At 36.6% G+C, this 20,426-nt stretch overlaps 1 protein-coding gene across 9 annotated transcripts in view; it reads left to right on the top strand.

Annotated features, from left to right (window-relative positions):
• The first annotated feature begins 1,950 nt into the window (after window positions 1–1,950).
• LOC143149017 (EGFR adapter protein) overlaps window positions 1,951–20,426 on the top strand; it is a 286,593-nt gene continuing 268,117 nt past the window's right edge. For 3 of the 9 annotated variants that reach the window (XM_076315984.1, XM_076315986.1, XM_076315979.1), the window contains exons 1-2: window positions 17,616–18,514; window positions 19,596–20,117. In XM_076315984.1, the coding sequence (XP_076172099.1) occupies window positions 20,056–20,117 (62 nt within the window). In that variant the 5' untranslated portion in view covers window positions 17,616–18,514; window positions 19,596–20,055. Of the gene's footprint in view, window positions 2,157–17,615; window positions 18,515–19,432; window positions 20,118–20,426 lie in introns of those variants that run through there. The other 6 variants (XM_076315981.1, XM_076315980.1, XM_076315985.1 and 3 more) reach the window with 6 other exon arrangements.

The following is a 20,426-nucleotide window of genomic DNA, read 5'->3' as shown; positions in this document are numbered from 1 at the left end:
CCAATACTATATACGCAATGGTCGCCAGCCATTGTCGGACAATTTCAGGAAATTGGTACGTACCCTTAGAGTGTGCCTGATTGCGTGACAAGCTCGGGTGTCGGAGGTGTCCCGGGGACACCTCCCTAGATTAGGCTTATTGCACCCGGGCGTTATGCGTGAGAATCGTGGAGTGATTGTGTTTGAGAGAATGTTTTGCCATTTTTTAAATACAGAGCTAGGTAGGTGTAGGTAACTCACTTCTGGTATGTGTGCTAAGAACGGTTAGGTAGGGCCAGGGCGGGTCGTCGCGTTCTCAATTCGGGTAGGCGCGTTTTTCGCGCGACTGACCTGCACCTGTAGTTCAATTCGAAGAAACGATCGCGAAGCTGGTCGCGAACGAAGAATGTCGTTCGCATCTGGCGTAGCTTTCTATTCTTCGGATTTCTCTGCTTTAATTTTCGCGGACGCGATCGGGTCGATTAGGTGTCGAAACGAACGTTGCGCTCGAAATTTTTTTTCACGCGTGCATTGCACGACCAACGGTTCCTCGAATCGTTCGCACGGTCGCACGCGTGTTGCGCGTGGTTTTCGCGGTAGGGTTTCAGATCGGGCAATGCCGCCCGAAAAAAGAAGAGACTCTAAGTCGAAGAGGCTGTGAGCCGAAGAGGCCTAGACAAATAGTCTCAAGAGCGGGCTGCAACGAATGGCTCTCCATCTTCGGATATCTATCCGACGATGGAAAGTCATTACCGTTACTGTTTCGTCACTGTACTCGCGTGTAGTTATGTAGTAGTTTGTTTGTTTGTTTACCGGTAGGTGTACACTTGCGTGTAACACACGTGCCGTGGCACCTCGTCTCCAGTGATACTCGGCAATTCGCGGTTTGCATTAGTGTCGCGAACAAAAAACGATCACGGTTTGAATTAGCGTTGCGAATGAGAAACAATCGCGATTGCGATTAACTGTACCGACGAGAAATCGTCACGATTTGAATTAGGGTTGCGAACGAGTTATGATCGCTGTTTGAATTAGTGTTGCGAACAAATATCAGTCGCGATTGGAATTAGCTGTACAAATAGTAATCATAGTTTGAGTTAGCGTTGCGAACGAGTATTGGTCGCGATTGCTTTTGATTTTGCGAGATTTGAATACAGATTGCATTTATTTGTAGAATAGCGTGGCGTGTCGATGAGTACTTACCGGTCGCGATTGCTTTTAGTGTTGCGAACAAGAATTATCGAACGCGGTTGATTTATTTAAGAAACAAGTATTTGTATTTTCAATTAGCGTTGCGATACCGATTAATCGCGTTGCTTCGAATTAACGACGCGACGCGAACGGATAGCGTCGTTAATTCAAATTAGTGTCGCGTAACGCCGAAAAATTGCCACTGAAATCACTGTCGGAATCACGAAACAGCTGAATCAGCTGTTGAAAATGTGATTCACCGCAGTCTAATATGACTGCACTCGTTTATTAACCCTTTGCGCTCGAGAGGAGATTCTCGGTCGCCAAGCAGTGCACCGGAATCTTTCTAATTTTTAAAATTTTTCCAATTTTTTAAATTTTTCTAAATTCCAAGGGAAATTTTCGAACTCGAGGCGAAAGAAATATTGGGTTATTCGGAAAGTCATTTCGTTTTCCAAAATGGAGAATATATAATTTAATAAAATGTTTGTACATTCTAAAAAAAATCTTTTTTCATTTTCACAAAAAGAATCGAAAAATCGTTTTCCAAAATGAAGAATATATAATTTAATAAAATGTTTGTACACTCTAACAAATTTTTTTTTCATTTTCACCAAAATAATCGAAATGACTTTCCGAACAACCTAATACTTCGTAAAATATACAAAAATACAAGATACAAGTTAATTCTACGATTTGTTCTTACTTCAAATTCAAAAGATCAAGGTTTTCAGTTTTTCGTGTAAGAGAATGAATCGAGCTCAAAGGGTTAAAGTTAGCGTTGCGCGTTCTGTAACACACTTAGGTGCACGGTATTCAATTAGCGTTGCGAACCAAAGGAACACCGGCGGTGTTGTTGGTTACCAAAAGGACAACCGGCGTCCGTGGCTGTCTGCGAAGATTCCAGGTACCTGAAATGGAAACATCCGTCCATCTCGGAGATACCCGGGGAAACGAAATTTTCGACTGCTTGTACCCCAGACAAGGTAACTTTTTATTTTTTATTTACTCTATGAACCCAGTACAGGGTTATTAGCAAGACAAGGTAACTTACCGTTAAAAAATTGCCTCTGTTGTATCTAACCGAATATTTCAGCAAATTTCAGCTTTTAAGTCATTATTTATACTAAGATATTGTCAATAATGGTTCAAACTATGATCTTACGTCAACTGTTAATAATTATGATAAGTAAATACCAAATAATTGTGAAATCTATCGAATACGCACAATTTCGGTGCATGTTTGTTCACTTACGCGATTGTTATTAACATTTACGCACGTTCTGAACATTAATGTTACAGTATGCATATTACATATGCATAATAAATGATCGATTCGCCTATAGAAATTAATTTTGTTCGAATATCGAGTAACGTATCAATGCCAAACTTTTACTTTGATTTTCGATCAGAATTAATTTCCGTAAACTAATCAATGATTTATGTTCCATCAATAAGATGCGTATTGTAAGTGATTATGCTCTGTCAAGGAATTATTGAGTAAGTAGTTTCTTTTTTGTTCTCTCGTTTTTCACTCCTCCGATTAATACTGCTTATTATATGAGCAAGTCGTGGAGTTGATCCGAACGATCAGTTACTGTCCTCTGGTGCGTCCCTCTTTAAGAAATGATGCCTCGAACGCAGAGACATGTGCGAAAACGTGCACCTGTCCCCGGTAGTTGCCATCGCAGAGGATTCTGTCTATTATCAGACGTCCTAAATCGTGTCCACACTTGCGTGGCTCATGGTGGGATACGGGGAGAAACGAAGCAGCTGTTTGGGTGGCGTCGATCATTTTTCTCCTCGATCGGACTCGCTAACTTTTGTAACGCTTGAGAATATAGGAAACATGAAATATTTTAATAAAACGTAAAAACGTGAATATATCTCTGATACGTTTCGGTAAATTTATTTTGTATAACACAGAAAGCTTTCTTCCTTGCTTTGTGTTGCTTCCATTCCCTTTACTCGATCTAAACTGATGAGTTAAAGGAAAATATACGAAAGTTTCAAAATTGTGACTCAAAATATAAGATGCATATTAAAATAGGGATTTGAGAATAAAAACAAAACACGAGCACGTACAATGTTTTCCTTTATTTTTCTAGATATTTTTATAAGCAGATTGAAAATGAAACAAAGTTTACAGTTAGATAAGCTCTTATATTTGAACGATTCCATCTTTTATTGGATTCTGTTCCATAAAGGTGATACTTCAAAAATATGAGAAAAGAGAGTAAGATGAGATAAATCAAATCTATAGAAATATAAATTATCCATTAGAAAGGATAAAAATCAGTATCGTTAGAAAATCGTTATTATTTCTTGGGAAAAATGCATTTCTCGATTTATTAACCATTTATCTATATGTTGTAACAACCGAAGAAAATATTGTACTGTGTATTTCGTTCTCGTGTAAAGTCTAACACATATCTTTAGCGTGTTCGCCAGATTCTGATCGATCTAGATTTCGATATTTTTCGAGTAGTTAACGGCTTGTTTAGTTTTAATTCTTACCGCTTATAGCATTACAATCTTCTTCCATTCTGAATCGATAAGGTTGGATGTGACATCGAAATGGTAAAAGGGAGCCAGTCCTCGATCTGTGCGAAACGAAACAAAGTCTGTCGTGTGCAACGTCTATCTTATGTTTCGTCTATGTTTATATCTCATCTATGCAGAAGCAAATTTTCTTCGTTTTCTATATTTATCGACTTTGATAGTTCGGTTGAATATAGAAGTAGTTTCGCGGAATCTTTGTTTGAATCGAAGAGGTCATTCGAAAGCCATTTATATTTTGCAAAGTATTTTAAATAGATCGTGTAACATCGACTGTTGTAAAATGAAACGTCTATACTTTATTTCATCTGTGCTTTAATTTTTGTTTGTCGATATGGCTATGAAGTCAATGAAATTTCTCGAGATACGTTCAGATGTCGCGCACTGTATTTGTTTAGGACATTAGTCGAACGCAAAAATTATTTAAATAAAAAATACGAATGTATTTTTTCAATATTTCCAATGAAACTTCTATGAATTTTGATTATAATTTATTTTTGTGTCTATGAATTCTGTTTTAATATTATTTGAGCCTGGTACCATCAAAGGTAAATCTTGATTGTTGCTTTCGTACGAGCAATAATTTTAAACAAACTAACCATATGTTAGAATTGGTAAGACGATAAATATATAATGAATGAATATAGAATGAAAAACATCAGTTGTCACTCTTGTTGACCAATTTCGTAATTCAATGTACAATATCTTTTTTTAATTAAAGTTCTTCTGTAGTTACAAAATTTTGTATTTATAGAATCATGGACTTGAAACTAGCATTTCAATTCGTGCCAATATAATTATTTGTATAATACAAGTATTCCTAGAGAAAGTCCGCGAAATAAGTTACCTGGTTTAAAAAAAAACTATAAAACGGAAATATAATATAGTTAGTCGCGCTTATATAGCGAAAGTGATATAATACACAGGACAGATTGAACTTTATTTGTTGCTCTAATTTAACATTTTATTTTTGTCGTTCCATCTCATGAGAGTATATCAATAAATTGGTATATTTTTGTGGATAAGTATAAATCCAAACACGATCTTGTTGGGACTATTTTAAAGCTTTCCTGAGGTGATTCGAGGAATGTATGTATAACTAAAAATCGTTCAAATAAAATCGGGTTCGGATTCACTTTTATCGAGAGAATTTCGTTAATCTATTAGTAATACTTTGGTGAAAATATTACTACCAATAAATATAAGAATCTTAATTTTCGTTAGCAAAACGTTTTACTGTCGAGCTGATGGATGCTAGTAATCTGACGCTGTTGCTCTATCTCGTTCCTTCTTGGTGAATTGCATTTATTCTCAACGTTGCGTCGCATCGGGCGGAATGTACGAGGCTCGACTTCAATCCGAGATCACGCAAGAATGGTTCGTGGAATAGAAACATTGATTTCCCCGGTTAAATGAATTCGGCCGGACCCAAATTAAGTCGTACATTCTTTTAATACAATTTGCTTTACTCATTTGTATCTGCTGATTTAATTCCTTTATTTACTTTATTTTTCTTGATATATATGTATAGTAACAGTAAAAATTTTAAACAGAAATCCATTTTGAGCAGAGCTAAATGTAAATGTCTTCCAATTATTTCCCATTGTCAGTAACAAAAAAAGATTAGATATTAATCGTTACTCATTCGTAACAAAAAAAGTTTAACATTTAAATATTTACACAATCGATTGATTGTTTTCAAAGTATACTTTGTCTGTACTGTTTCTTTCATTTTCTCCTACCATATACACATTTAACATTTGAAAGTTACAATCGGTGTAATTCCTCTTGAGAAAACTTTAAAATGAAAAACTTGGAAGAAACATCATTCAAATGAATTGTCTTCGCGTCGTCATATTGTTTCTTCAAAATCAGCAGGACTTTCCCTCGTCGTACATATCATATTTTACTTCGTTTGAACTACATGTTGGTAGATTTTCGAAAATTACATACCTCGTTGAATAGAAATTTAAAAGACAAACGAAGAGAGGAAACTTTCTTCTTTTACAAAGGGCAAGGTGACGATGGAGAAATACAGAAATTGAAGGGCCTCGTCACGTCTGCTATTTCAATTGCTCGTTAATGCATAGTATTCTTCGGTGAGTCAGAGGATCGGACTTCACGGTCACACATACGTAGCCTCCAGGATAGCGAGCAGATTTTATTTAAGGAAGACAGGTCTTTCTTCTCGCAGGACTTGTTCCCTGCTCGAGCGTTACGTGACGTTACTGTAAGTGCTTCCTCGGTCAAAAACTACGTGCATGTGAATTCCAAGAGGGTTGACCTTCCGTGTCCTTTTACGTACTCGAAGATGAGGTAACTGTACCGGATTTTTATTTGTACCATGTTCACAATGGATTTCCTGTGTACCAATCCTTCTTGAACGTAACGTGTATGCGCATTCATCTTGAAAGCTGAATTCTCGTTTGTAAGTACTACTCGATTTTACGCCATTTCAGTTCCTTCATGAGCTGTTTTACGTTCACGAAGTTTTATCTGACAGCGACGTCATACTTTCTCCTCGATCTGTGTGGTAATATTGACAGGGGTCAAGTAAAAGTGACATTGAGGAGAAAATGCACGCTTTTGAGGGAAAACTGTACAATTGTTCGATCATAAGAGCAATCACTGACGATTTATTGAAATATTTTTCGTGTGTATTTTGTTTAGTATTTTTTGAAATTTTTGTTCGTTTTTACATTAAATTGAAATTATCTGAAGTAATATTAGGGAAATGAAATCAAACGCTTTGAAAATAAAATACTCATTTTTCATTTTCCTTAACTGTTTTTAAGGAAATAAGAATATGTAAAATTTTTAGCAATTTTAAAGTAATAATATAGAAATATAGTGAATACGTATAATTAGTAAAATTAGTATTGTTTTAAGAAACTTGTCTTCGATTGTAGAGTGGAAATACGAAAGAGGTTAGGTGGTTAAGGAGTTAGAATTTGTTTAGAAATCAAACTTTCTAAATGAAGTTTAGTAGATTTGTGGTAAGCAATAGATAATTATTCGATGAAACCTATGATGAAAACTTTCAAAGATTACTCTCTTTGTAATCTAGTCAATTTGAAGGATATAAAGTCAGTTGAAGGTCACATCACAAAAGGGAATATAAAGAAGAAATTATTAGTTTCTCGTATTCCCCTTCAAAATCATTCAAATTGGAGTATACAATCTGTTTCAATATTTGAAATATCCTACTAAATAGTGGTAAGAAACGATTTATGTACTTTTACAAATATTAAGATTACATTTATCAGTCAATGTTATAAACATTCTACACAAGCGTAAAAATTACCTTGCTGTTCATTTATTTACAAATACGTGCGTTTCAGCAAAGTATCTACGTTTGAAGCTACGATCGAAATTAGTAGTGTATTTTTGTAATTGTAAAATTTATTTAAACGTAATAATGTAAACTGTGACTCGTTTTCAGATTAGAGTTTCTCATTCGAAAAAGTTCAAAAAGAAGCACGCTCGACACAAGTGATTTATTTGCTCTGTTCTTAGAAACAGAGTAATCTTCATTGCACGCGGTCGTTTAATATTAACAACATATGTATTTTACGGTGGTGTAAATCGTATATATGTATTCGTATCGGGGATTTTCCTTTCCATTATCCGATTTTTTGCGATAATCCGCGGATAGCAACGAGATCTTCACGATCGTGAAATCCAACCCGTAAACCTTGGTAACTCTTATAAGGAATGCCAAGCATAAGAAAGTATCCGAGAAATTCAATGATATTCACCTAGAGAAGAAACTCGTTTCCGTGGGCGGAATATGAATGAAATGTCAAGGATGACCCGAAGAAAAAGATCTCTAAAGTCTTTCTGTGCCCCATCTAGGATTTCATTCAAAACGGAATTCAATGAACCGAAGGCCTACGCTACTTATTAAAATGTTTTATCGCTCAATATACATCGATAATTTATTACGATTGAATATACACAATACTCGCTCGAAAAATAACTTCGTCCCTAACTTAACGACAAGTGATATTGCAAAGGATGGCAAAAGGATTTTCTTGTTAGTAAAAATTCACAGCCATTCGTGTGATTGAAATTGGAAATCTTCCAATAAAAGATTGTTAAATTATCATTCTTTTCGTAACAGAAGAAGTCTCTAACTGAGTATTATTTAATTAATATTTCATAGACCGTTGTACAACAAATGAATTTAAACAGTGTGCAAAGTAATTTCATTCGTAATAATAATATATTAATAGCAATAAAGTGGGGATTACTTGAATATTTTATAGGTATTCGTATACTATAAAGAAACATTGAGTATTTGAAATAAATTCGATCTTTTCTTCATTTTGTACAATTAAGACACTTCGAGAAACGTGAGTTTCTTTGGTGCCTTGAAATAATCTGAATTTATTACTCGATAGAGCTATGGAATTATTCCAAGAAACTGAACGATCAAATTTCTACGATACGAAACGCGGTGTGTACCGTTTCGATTAGTGAAAATCTCACTAGTTGTGAACCGTAACACATACGAAATCTAAATGCGATATTCCCACATCTTTCTCGGAAGTTCATCCGAGAAACAAATTTAAAATTCCCCCCTCGGACAAAAAACCGTGAACGAAAAGAGCAATCATAAGAGTCGTTTCTCGCAGCAGACGCGAGAGAGCCTCCTCGAGACGTTTGTTCGTTAGCAGCAGCAGCTTTCTTTGTATCTTCTCTTGTGCACACTATGCCCAGTCCAATCGGGCATTAGTATTCCTCTGTATCCGTGCAACATTTCTCTGAAAACACCTCCAATTAGTCGTCCACACGCTGCAACTATAATTCGTTCCTCATATTCTCCGTTTATCCAGTTTCGTGAGCTTTCGTACTGGCCGTAGTGCTCAAACAAAAAGTGAAAGATGAACGTTACCAAAAAGAGCTCGTTGGTACACCAGAAGGAGTAGCAGGTCGGATGAAGAAAAAAAGAACGACGCTGGACGTCCTTTCTTCCAATGCATAAGCGTGCCTTGGTACAGGTATTAACCTCTCTCTCTTTCCCCCTCTTTCCCCCGTCTTTCTCTCTCTCTCTATACCTCGCGTGTGCACTCTGACTATAGTCATCGGATTCTCTTTTAGGCACCGTGTTAAGACTGCCAGATGAAAGTATATAACCGGTTCGCAGCTGCAGCCAGACTGGAGACTGGGCATCGGCCGACAACCAACAACCACACACCATGGCGCCAGGGGCGGATTCATCGCTTCAGTTACGTACGAACTGTGTGCATTTCGAAACTTTAATCCCATCGACCTTTCGGGATGGATCGGTTGAACCTGGCAGAAATATGGGATCGTTTACGATGAAATGCGACATTCCTCGTTGAACATTTCCGATGATGTTTGGGCACGAGTGACTCTTCTGGTTGTATCTTTTAGCATCAGCTTACATTGATGGTTATGGACGAATCATTTTTTACGGCTAATGCGCGAAAAGAAACCCGCAGGCTCGAAATGTAATCCCCAGTTACATTTATGAGATTGGAAAATGTATATCCTTGATATAGGAGGAGTCTGAACAATTTCGTGGTAACGATAATTCTGTGATCATTCGAACGGAGCTGATTTGATAAATAGGGGTAGCGTAATTTGAAGAATGCTTATTTACGGTTTATGGAAATTGGTTTATGAATGTGTTACCAAACGTTGGGGTAATATTGTAATAATCGACCACGTGCAATGCAAACGATTCGCATTTGTTCCATTAGTTGCTTGGTTTTCTCGCTGCTGTGAACATTATAACGATAAAAAGAATTGAATTTTCATTTTCCAATAGAATGTTTAGTGATAATATTTTAACATTTTTGCATTAACATTAAAACGTTTTAAGTTGGATCACCCGTAACATCTTCTGTTTCGGTTATATTTTAACGCGATGTTATATTGTAACGCAATTCATTGAAAGTAGTTATTGTTGAATATTAACAAAGGCAGAGTATTTTCATTTTTAAATTTTACTGGCAGTATTGTAATATGGCTCCGAGAAAAACAATTTACACATAGATAGACACGAAGAGTACGAACAGTATACAAATCAACAAAATCTCACGGTATAGCCTGGGGCGCCATAAAAGAGAGAATACGAAATAACTCTTTCATCAGAGCAGTAATTAAATTAGTATACCACTTCAATAAGTCGCAGTTTCGTTGTTTTATTGTGAAATAGCGAATTATATCGTAATATTATTCATTTTTATCGAGAAGAATATTTGTCACCGAATCATACTAGACTATCGTGAAATTTTACCAAAATTATCACGAAATTAGACGTATTATTACAGAATTATGCATACCCAGACTAATGTATGTAAACAAGTGTGACAGAGAAACAAACGCTTAGATTTTGGAACAATCTAACTGTTAGTTAAATAAATGAATCATGTGTTGTTTGTATATAGTCAGTTGTTTGTATAAAAGCAGGAGAGAAACAGTTTTTAATATTACGATATTATCCTTACATTCGCATAATGTTGCACCGTTTTTTTCATATCCTTCGAATAATATCCTTTCGCAATGTAGTTTTCATTTCTAATTAATAGCAATGCTTTATTATAGAAGTGATACATTATACCTTTTTCAAATAATTTCGCTACATTGTTGGAAAGAGTGCTGGAACACTTTCTGAAACGTGAAAGTTTGTTACATAAAAGATATTCAAGTGGTAATCGTGTAAGAAAAGAATGGATAATAAAATATTAAACGTGTCGCATCTGGTTGGTTATTTCAATGTACCGATATTATTGACAATTAATTATCTCGTTTGAAGTCCATGCTTTCGAATCGTGGTTACTTTGCAACGTTATTAAACACTTCGTGTTTTTAGTCCGTTCCAAGTTAGTAGCACGAACTGGCCAATCAACTTTTTGCGATGGCAAAAAGGACGGAGGAAATCAGTGAAACGCTTGGTTGAAGTGTGCGAGTCAAACTTTAGGAATGTCTTTACGGTAAAGTTCTTCGTGATTCTGAAAGTCATTGAAGAAATGAAAATGAGGCGAAGGTTACGCAAATCCAGTTTTAAGCGGATTCAAGTTAGACTTTTGTTAAATCGAAAGTATTTTTCTGTGCCAGGAAATCGGACAAAATGCACGAAGTTAATATAAATCACTATTTAAGGCTCGGGCTATCAAAGAAGGGCAAAATTAAGTCATGATAACACTTTTCCTCGACGGTTAAAAGTATCATTGAAAATCGATAATTTTGTTCGTTATAATACAAAAATAAGGAAAAGGAAAATATGTATAACAATAATTAATTACGTACAGATTCTACAATTTTTGTGGAAATAGAGACTATTTGATTATCTTCGTTCGAAAAGATTATTAACTATGTCCTTCCAACCATAATTTATTTACTGGTTTACTAGTGTATTCGTCTACATTTGTTTTCGAGTATAGTAATTTAAAAGCAGTCTGTAATATCAATAATTAAGTATTCTTTTAACGATATATCAAATAAATATATCACATTATTTTAGTTCTGTTATTTAACAAATGGTATTTAGTGTATAAATACATTAGTTCATTTTCCTAATAATTCTTATCCTAAGGAGATTGTAGTCAAATGTTTTACATACTTTTTAATGAGTTTTCAATATTTTTATTTATAAAACCCGAGGCTAGCTCTCGCTAACATATGGAATGGTTGACACGAGCTTAACTCAGAATTTCTTCTTGCAGCACTCGCATCAATCTTACGGTATCCGAGTGGAGGCATAGCCATAACTCTTTCTAATGAAATATTTCTTTAAGTTTCGAAACAATTGGATTCCTCAGGTTTCTTAACCCATGCCTCCTTATGGTAAAGTTACGGAGCAAAAAATGATTTCAACTACTTTCCATCTCTTTTATTATTATTAAGCCTTATTATACTTTCTCCTTTGTTCCTTTCGAAGGAAGAATACGTCTTTTACTTGGTTGTGTAAAGAATGAAACTCATTTCGTAAAAAATGAATCTGTTTCTGAATCTTACAAAGCTCTTCAAAAAATCAATTACAAATAAATGTATAAACTACCTACAGTCGGTTTTCATATCTGATAACAAAATAAAATGTAATTTGTATAGATTCAAGAATTATATCATATTTTACTATCAAATATGAAAATTAACATAGTATTCTTGTACATTTATTTACAATTGGTTTCCTGGCAAGAATCCAAAATCGAAATATGGATATTTTAAGGGAAAAGTTTGTTTGAACAAATAACCGTAAATCTTAATATAAAGAATGTCAACTTGCTTTTAAAGAATACAGTTCTATTATTACAAGGACATTTTTGTAGTGTAAAAACTTCTCCAAACTATTCTCACGAACTATACTTTCTACAGATAGATATTCCATTAGTTGGTATTTTCGTGTCAAAGGCAGCCATAAAAAGCGTACTCTATCATGCATCACCTTTGAAACAGCGTAAAGTGGCGTGTATAGAAGGGACTAGAAAGGAAACCAATAACAGCAATGTAGATACGGTTATTTAAAGGATCTATTAATTGGTCTTTTTGTACTTGTGGCCACCAGAGTTTGGTGGCCTAACAAACTTACAATGAGAGTAAAAAAATTTCTTCTTATCTATCAGATACTATCTTAGACTAATCGTATCACAAGTTTACTATTTGTGCGTAGTTTAGAACGAACTGAGTGGTGAAAGTAGATTTTAATGCTAGCTACTTAAAGACAAAAATTTCAAGCAAAGAAGATTTTGAAACTGAATATAAAATCAGTTACAGAAACGTAACTACGAGGAATGATCTTCGATCAATTCGCAAAATTAAAATCATTTCAAATCCTTATTTATTTTATCTTAATTTAAAAGATCAGTGTACCGAGTGTTATGACAGAACTGGAGCCCGTAATTATACCCAGAATCTTATTTGATTCTGACATAATTAGATGAATCGTTTCGAAGGAAAGCTTGAATGCAATAAGATTTTGTACAAGGTTAAATTTTTAACACTTTTAAAGATCATCGACTTGTTTTTGCATAAACGTACATATTTTCTTTTGCATCCTGTAACGATTATTAAACTCAATTTCGTAATTTCTGAGATATTGCAGACCTAACTTCGTAATGTCTGAATTATGACAGGCAAGTGATCTTGAACTCCAAAAAATCGATCAAGCCTCAAGACTGTTAGAGTAGTATGTAGTCGTACTGTATGTGTTAATAAATGCTTTAAGATCAATGACGGAATGTTGTACTCTTTTAGTCGTTTCTGTCGTAATAGCAGCACAATCTCTAATTATGCGATCCATCATTTCCTCTGGAGTGGTAGGTTGCTGCCGATAAACTAAATCTTTTTTCAATTTATATTCTACCGAAAAAAGACCAAGGGCTAATTCGCTTGTTCGAAGTTCAAGGTTACTCGAAGGTTATAATTCAGATACGATAAGGTGTGTTTTCACATTTGTTACAAGATGTAAGGGAAAAACATATATACCTTCTTGCAAAAAATAATTAGTGACCTTCTCTTTTTATAAACAATAGTATACCGCTATATCTCACAAGTAAGAAATTGCTTCGTTTATCAATAAAACTCGACATCTTTCGTATGACTATATGACGACTCTGAAAATTTTTGTAATACTTTATGAATCGGTTCAGTTCATTCTGTTGATAATATAAGGTGGTCATTTTGCACATCTTCTGTCAGAGTAATTAGAAAACACAAAATTCGTTGTATACGAATTCCTTTCATTGTTTTCGGTTGTACAATTAACTCTCGAAGTGGATCTCGAAAATTACAGGACACCCTGTACGTGACACCTTCATACTTTGTTCCATGTATTTTAAAAAATGTCCACGAATTGATGGACCGACTCGATAGATCTACAAGGGGAAATAAATAAAAATATTCGATCAATCGAGGGTGAAAAAAAGATTCGGTAGAATCGCCGAAGGATTTCGAACAGAGTCCATCGGCCGAAGTTCGTGGACGTGTTCGTTGCAAAGCCGGTCGCGATAAACATGTACAACGTTGTAAGCGATGAAGGACACGGGAATGCACGGTGGTTATCATCGACACATTAACATGCTCGCTTACGGAGATAATGATGCGCGGTGCTTCTCGGCTCCTTATGTTTAATGGTCGACGCGAACCGAACAAGCATGATCCACGATGATGAGATGGAAGGCAAAGACCAGCGAAACGTTATATCAACATTCGAGAAACGGCCGAATAATCGTCACTCATTACTTTTCTCTCCCCGCAGAATGCTGGAGAAGTGGATTTTTACCAACGGTATGTAAACTGATGGAAATTGGGAGACTCCGGTGAGAAATGGGAGTTTCCAGGATGAAGTGCAGAGAGGTTCCAAGAACTTACTCTTTGTTATTCGAAGCGTTCATTTGTTTATCTACTATATGTAGAAACAGGCGCAACTTCCACGACTGATTGATATAGAATATGAATTCTTAAATCGAAATAAGAAACTGATCTTTGAGCATCGGGACGATTCTGATACGTCGTTAAATCTTACGTCTTAGATTGGTAAAGAGCTAATAAGCATGAAACTCAAGGATTTAAAGCTTAAACGCTGAGAGATAGGGGACTGAACTTGACGAATTGTTTAAAAAATTTGAATAATTTTCTACAATTAAAAACTGAAAATTGACCCTTAGTTCGGTATCGAAACCGATTAGGATACACGGTCTCGCAACACTGAAAGTTTTAGAGTTCTTTAGCACGAACAGATATCAACTTGATAAACGCTTTTATGAGGCTGTATTGACGTTGATGGCAAGCATAAAAAGTCACCAATGTATTCCAATCTCGACTTTTAGAGTGTCGTTCTGTTTTGTAGTTTTCAACATTCCAACTTCAATGTTCTCGATAAAATCTCATCCGCGTTTATTAAACGATTAAATTATCTTTACGAGGGCCAGTTTTTTTTGGTAACTTTATAACACCGAGGTTAGATGTTCTATACGGAAAAGTATTCGAAGCTACGGTTAAAAGTACTTAATTCATATGTAGATAGTATCTGATTCAAAAAATTTCATTTTAGCAATTTCTAAACTCGCTATTAGTCCGTTGACTGTATATTTTAAAAATGTAAATATGCTTTTAGGATTTGGTTTATGTACGATATCTCAAAAAATATTCGTGACGAAAATTGTTGAAAATTAAACTTGGAAACTCTATTCTTTGTAAATTTTATGTAGAAACTATTCTAACTGAAACCAAAACCAATAAACCTTCGTGTAAATGTTCGTTACTACACTACGGTGATATAGTTGGAGCAGTTGTGATAAAACTTGGAGTTCGTTTACACGGTGACAAGACTTAAAGCTACGTGTGATGTTCAAAACAGAGTATCGAGCATAGAAAATATCTAGCTTACAGTTGCTTTTGCAGCGATAGAATTGATAGTAATCGAGACCTCGACAGGAATCTCCTTCGTCTTTAATACCTTGTCGTGGTGAGTAACGACAGAGCCCTGTTTATTTGTTTTTAAAAATTTGAAATTAAAAATGTACAACCGGAAACACTAGAATACTTTTTGCAATATTTTCTACTTCGGAGAGCATCGGATAATTCAGTTAAATTTTTTTCAAATAAGCTCACTATTACGTCGAGCGGGATAGAGGAAGAAATTTTCTAATATTACAGGAGGAATATGTAATCAATTCTTTTTCATCTTGATTATCTCTTCCTTCGGGCGAGTTCCATGCCCTCCATGATATATAATTATCCGCGTTGTTTCAAATTTATCTTCATATTTTCATAATAGACAGAACCTTGGAGCAAGTACGAAGCTGCATGCAAAGTACATCGAAGCATGAAGCAGCATCTGCGAACAGCTGGAGTGTACGGAAAGGTAGCTTGACCCAGGTGCCAGACCAGTCTTCGTCAAATTTACTTAACTCGACAGCATCTCCCTTTCCGTTTTCAAAACTATCTCTTCGGTGCTATGGATCTTACATCGATTATTAAATAATGCTAATGCGTCAGTAAATGAATTCTTAATGACTCGACTAAATTATTGGCGCGTTTTACTTAGGGAGACTCAATTTGCCAATGAATTAACAAAATATACGCTACTCGAGAAACGCGGAGCCAGCTCCTTTGTTTCAAATCGTTTTTTGGTTTGAACTTAGGCGAGTATTTTGAGTTCCATATTTAAAAGTCTCGATTGAATTTTTCTTACAGAAAGGAAAAATTTGTAACAAAAGATTTTGAATCTTTGGGAAAGGTATAGGTATGTTCTTTCGATAAACGCAAATTTAATATAAAATTAGTAACAGAAATGATCTTCGTTGTTGCTCTGAATCACTTTCATTTAATAATTGGAGCAATAATCATTACGGAAAAAGAAGTATCTTAATGTTAGAAATTTATTTATTTATTTTGAAGGGAGAAACAAAATTAAAAGAAAGTAAATTTTCGAATGAAATTTAACCACGAAGAAATTATTAGCCACGCCGAAAAACAATAAAAAAGAGTCATCGCGTTCCTTAAAGACATAAATCAATTCAAACAAGATCCAGTAAACGGAACAAGTCGTCGGTAATCGTATGTAGTCGATGCGACTTTAAGTGTGTGTATACAAGAAAAAAATTGATTAATAACTCTAGAAGAAATTGTTTTTTTTTAATTTTACGCAACGATTGATACTGAATTGATATCGTGTTACTATTTTTGTTCTAACAGCATGCGTTACTATTTTGTTGCAAATGCGACGCAAAAATCAGTTGCAAACAAATTTTTTGAATAAAAAGAAATAAAAAAGAAAACTTAAACGAAGAGAAAACAATGCTCGAATAATAAAACAGTTGTCCCTCGCTGTGATCCGTCGCGTCTGGTTTATTACTATTTAATTCGAATTGATGAAATATTATCCTCGTGCTTGGCGCGATAGAGTAAAATTTTATAATTTCTTCGATGCTTGATTTCTTCGAAGGGGAGAATAGCTTTTCTTACCGAAAAGAACGCTTTGTATTCTCCGATAAATACTCCATACCGTTAACGCATTAGCGGCGACACTCGAAGACCAAGAAACCGATCGAATATACTCGACGTAAATTTCGTAATGAATTCTCCGAGTCCCCTAGAAGCATTATTGGTAGTTTGACGTCACCGAGGAACTTATTCGCTGTCCGAATGTTACCGGATACGTTGCTTCTCGTCGCCCCGAGCCAGAAATCTGTCTCTCTCTCTTTCGAGTCGAAACCTTTCCACAAATCAGGAAGCGTTCGATCCTCGCACGAGGCACCGCACGAACGAAAGGGACTGCGTTAGGGCAGCGCGGGGCATGCGAGAGAGCAGTTGGAAGAGGTAAAGGAGGTAGTGTCGCCCAGGTGCCCGACCAGCCTTTGCCGAACTCACCTCCACCTCCTTTCCAGTCCGACTTCTCTCCTCGCCCATTCTCTCTCCAGGGCACGCTCCTCTGGCTGTTTCTTGCTCGCTAGCTTCGCTCGCTCCCTCAGTCCCTCTTTCTCCATCTCGCGAGCTTCTTCCTAACCTCTCGACGGCTCTCTCGTCTTTTCCTCTTATCCGTGCCATTGGCCATTAGCGATTGCCGTCCACCGTATCATCAGGCCCCGCAGTAATGGGACCTCTTACGATCCCGCGGGCCCCAGTCGTTCGTCGCGCGTTCACCGTGGCTTCCCCGCGTTTCTGGTCATCCGTGGACCTCCTCCGTCGCTCCTGCCACGTGATTTAGCGGATTATGTTTAACCGCTCCCGACCTCCCGTTTGTCGGATCTACGTCGCCGATAACCTGGACACCGCGGAGTTCACCGATCCGGCTAGCGAGTTCGGCTCGTGCCTACGGCCGCGTGACGTCCACGAAGCGAGGCCTCGATCGGATTCATCGCGTTCGATCTGGTGCCGCGAGTTTTTCTGGCTCGGCCGTTTGCTGCTGGTGACTCGACAATGTCTCGTGAGTGATCGTGCAGCGAGCATACGACGCGCGGTTCGTGCTTCTTGCGGCGTTCATAGTGTCGAGTTGATGGAAATTGTCATACGAACGCCTTTCTTCGTACGGTGCGCGTCAGTGTGGTGCTGCTGTGTCTTCGACGTGATCGAAACGTAAAAAAAAAAGAGAAAAGAAAAGAAAAGAAAAGAAAATTCGTTTGTTTGCGAATCGTGCGATGCGACGTCCCGGATCGCGCGATCTCGGCATCGATCGCGGTACGTACGTACCCGCGTCGATGATTTAATCGATCGAGCGAATAGTTTCGAGGTTCCCGGCTGTCGGTGAAAAGCTCCCGGGTTTGTGTCACCTACGCGAGTATTTCAATTCGATCGATCATCGCGGCTTGGCGCACCGCCAGTCGTATTAGCGTGAGAACACTCCTGATTTCAATTTGCATAAACGCGGGCACCGTTCGGGTTTCTCTTATTCTGGCCGTTGAACGAGTTTACGGAATAACGCGAAACAGAAACCCGTTCCGAGGTAGGCGCGGGCCTAACAACTCTTGCTGACACTGGCTAATTGATCGTATGATCGATAGGTATAGCTGTTTGGAGTTCAGCTCGCGTCGATCGAAACGTATCGTTTCCCGTAAACGGGCCAACAAAGCTCTTTAATTTACGCTTGTTCGTTCAGTGCTCCGATTTCGCTGTACGAGCGAACTCGAATAATTCGAGTTAGGTGTCGTCTATCCGTTGGAAGAGTACCGTTCAAACGGATCACATTCCAGTCGCACGTGTCACGATGATTTAACGATGGTTGACCCAGAAAGGCGACAGCTGTAGTCGACTGACTTCTCACTTCGGATGGACGCGATGAACGGTTGACCTTGAGCATTGAACAGTTCAACAGGTTCGACAGCATTCTCCGTTTTCCAACGTTCCTTATTAATTCTCGATGTTTTCGAAATTCTCCGCTCCGTGCAACGAGCGTTCGATTTTGATAACGATTGCTAAATAGTAACTTCCAATACGGTTTTCGGATTGGAATTTGTATACTGACTTTTCATTTCTCTTTGCGCGTACACGTTTCTGTATCATCTTCGACCGAATACTTCAAATATTTTAATTTCGTGGATAATATTCTGCATTAAAGCACGAACCCACTGGTAAATAATGTAAATTTCTGATCGTTAATGCGTGGTCGGTTATTTCGAAGAAAAATGTTCGTTTGCACGGTACGTAATTAAGTGTTTCTTGAATTAAGGTCGTATACCTGTTTCTTGGTAATATTTCCATATTCGAAACGAACGCGTTCTGGGTTGTCGGATACGATGAAATGGAAATAAACAAATTTCTCATCGTGCATATTTACGCATACTTAATGTTATTGTCGCATCGAGCTTACGGAGAGCTAGCTGGGCCGTCGATACCTCAGTATTTTCATCTCTGCCGCGGGATAAGGACGTTCTCTTAACCAATAGAGTGTGCCGTAATGTTTACATTTCATTTTCATTCAACTTGATATTAAAATTTATATAGATAATTATCGAACTTGAATACAGAATCTTGTTTCAATTAAATATATTTTCTCTAACTTCATCGATAGAAAGTTCAGATATACACGCATTAGAAAATATTTCCGTAATCGGCGAAAAACAAATAATTAAACGTTACAGCCTGTGATACTTTACCCGTTAGAAAGGTGTCGTTTCTGTTTAATTATACCGATTGCTTTGTTGTTTCACTTGTTTTATTTGTATCTGCTGTTTGAAAATATAGAACTGTAGCGTAAATAAACGTCGATCGGGAGTAACGCAAAAATCGTGTTTGATGATCTTTTTTCATCTGTCAGCCGAAAAATCTCTCTCCGTCAGCCAATAAATCTAAATGATATATTTCCTTCCGACAATGTAACGCGTGGGTCGAAAGAAATTAATTTTTGTAAAAATGATTTATAGGACGCGTTTCAAAAGTTTATAGTTCTTTTACAGCTACAGCTTATAATGATTTATTCCGTAACTCTCGTGGAAATTATGCAGCGCGCGTTGCAATTAAAATATACAAGAATCGACGACGACAAGCACGATCAGTTGGTACGTTACTCATGACCCTGCAGAATCACTCTTCGTAATAGAAAGTACGAAAGTAATTCTTTGTGTTTCCATCCATTCTGTTCGTTAAAATCAAGGTTTTGGGTTCCTTAGTGTCAATTATAAAGGAGTGCAAATACAAAGTTAAAGTTCCTTCGAAGTGTTACGTGAAATCGGATTGTACAGTGAAACGGTGGGAGTTATTTTTAGCATCGTTAGAAAAAGTGTAGAATGTTTAAACATCGATAAAGTGATGCAGTGTTTGTGCGACACGTGAACAAAAAACTTCGAAAAGTGCATAAGTCCTGCAATTAACGTGACCAGCGATTTTGTGAAAAATATCGGAAACAGTGACGATCAGATGGGAAGTGATGTCTACCTATTATGGCAGAACCGTTCTCAAAGAGATTTGTCACAGCTAAGGTAAGAATACTTTGAATTTGCTATTCTTCCTTCGTATTGCATACTTTATGTTTTACAGCGAATTGCATTACTCTGGAAAGTAATTTTAAAGAGGTTGAATACATTTAACTACTACTTATTCGTGATTTTCGTACAAGTTTACAAGTATTCGTGACACGATCGAAATGGGTGTTATTTTTTGTTTAAAAATAAATCGAAAATATGCAACGATATAATAAACACGAATAATTGGGTGTAAAAGTAGTCTCATATCTTTTATTCATGGACGTATTAACAAAATCTTAAAGTTATGAACGTCTTTTACTTTTA

This window comes from Ptiloglossa arizonensis, chromosome 7 (assembly GCF_051014685.1).
Source record: "Ptiloglossa arizonensis isolate GNS036 chromosome 7, iyPtiAriz1_principal, whole genome shotgun sequence".
Taxonomy (NCBI): domain Eukaryota; kingdom Metazoa; phylum Arthropoda; class Insecta; order Hymenoptera; family Colletidae; genus Ptiloglossa; species Ptiloglossa arizonensis.
The sequence above is the reverse complement of the archived record's forward strand: the minus strand, read 5'-3'. Positions and strand labels throughout refer to the sequence as shown.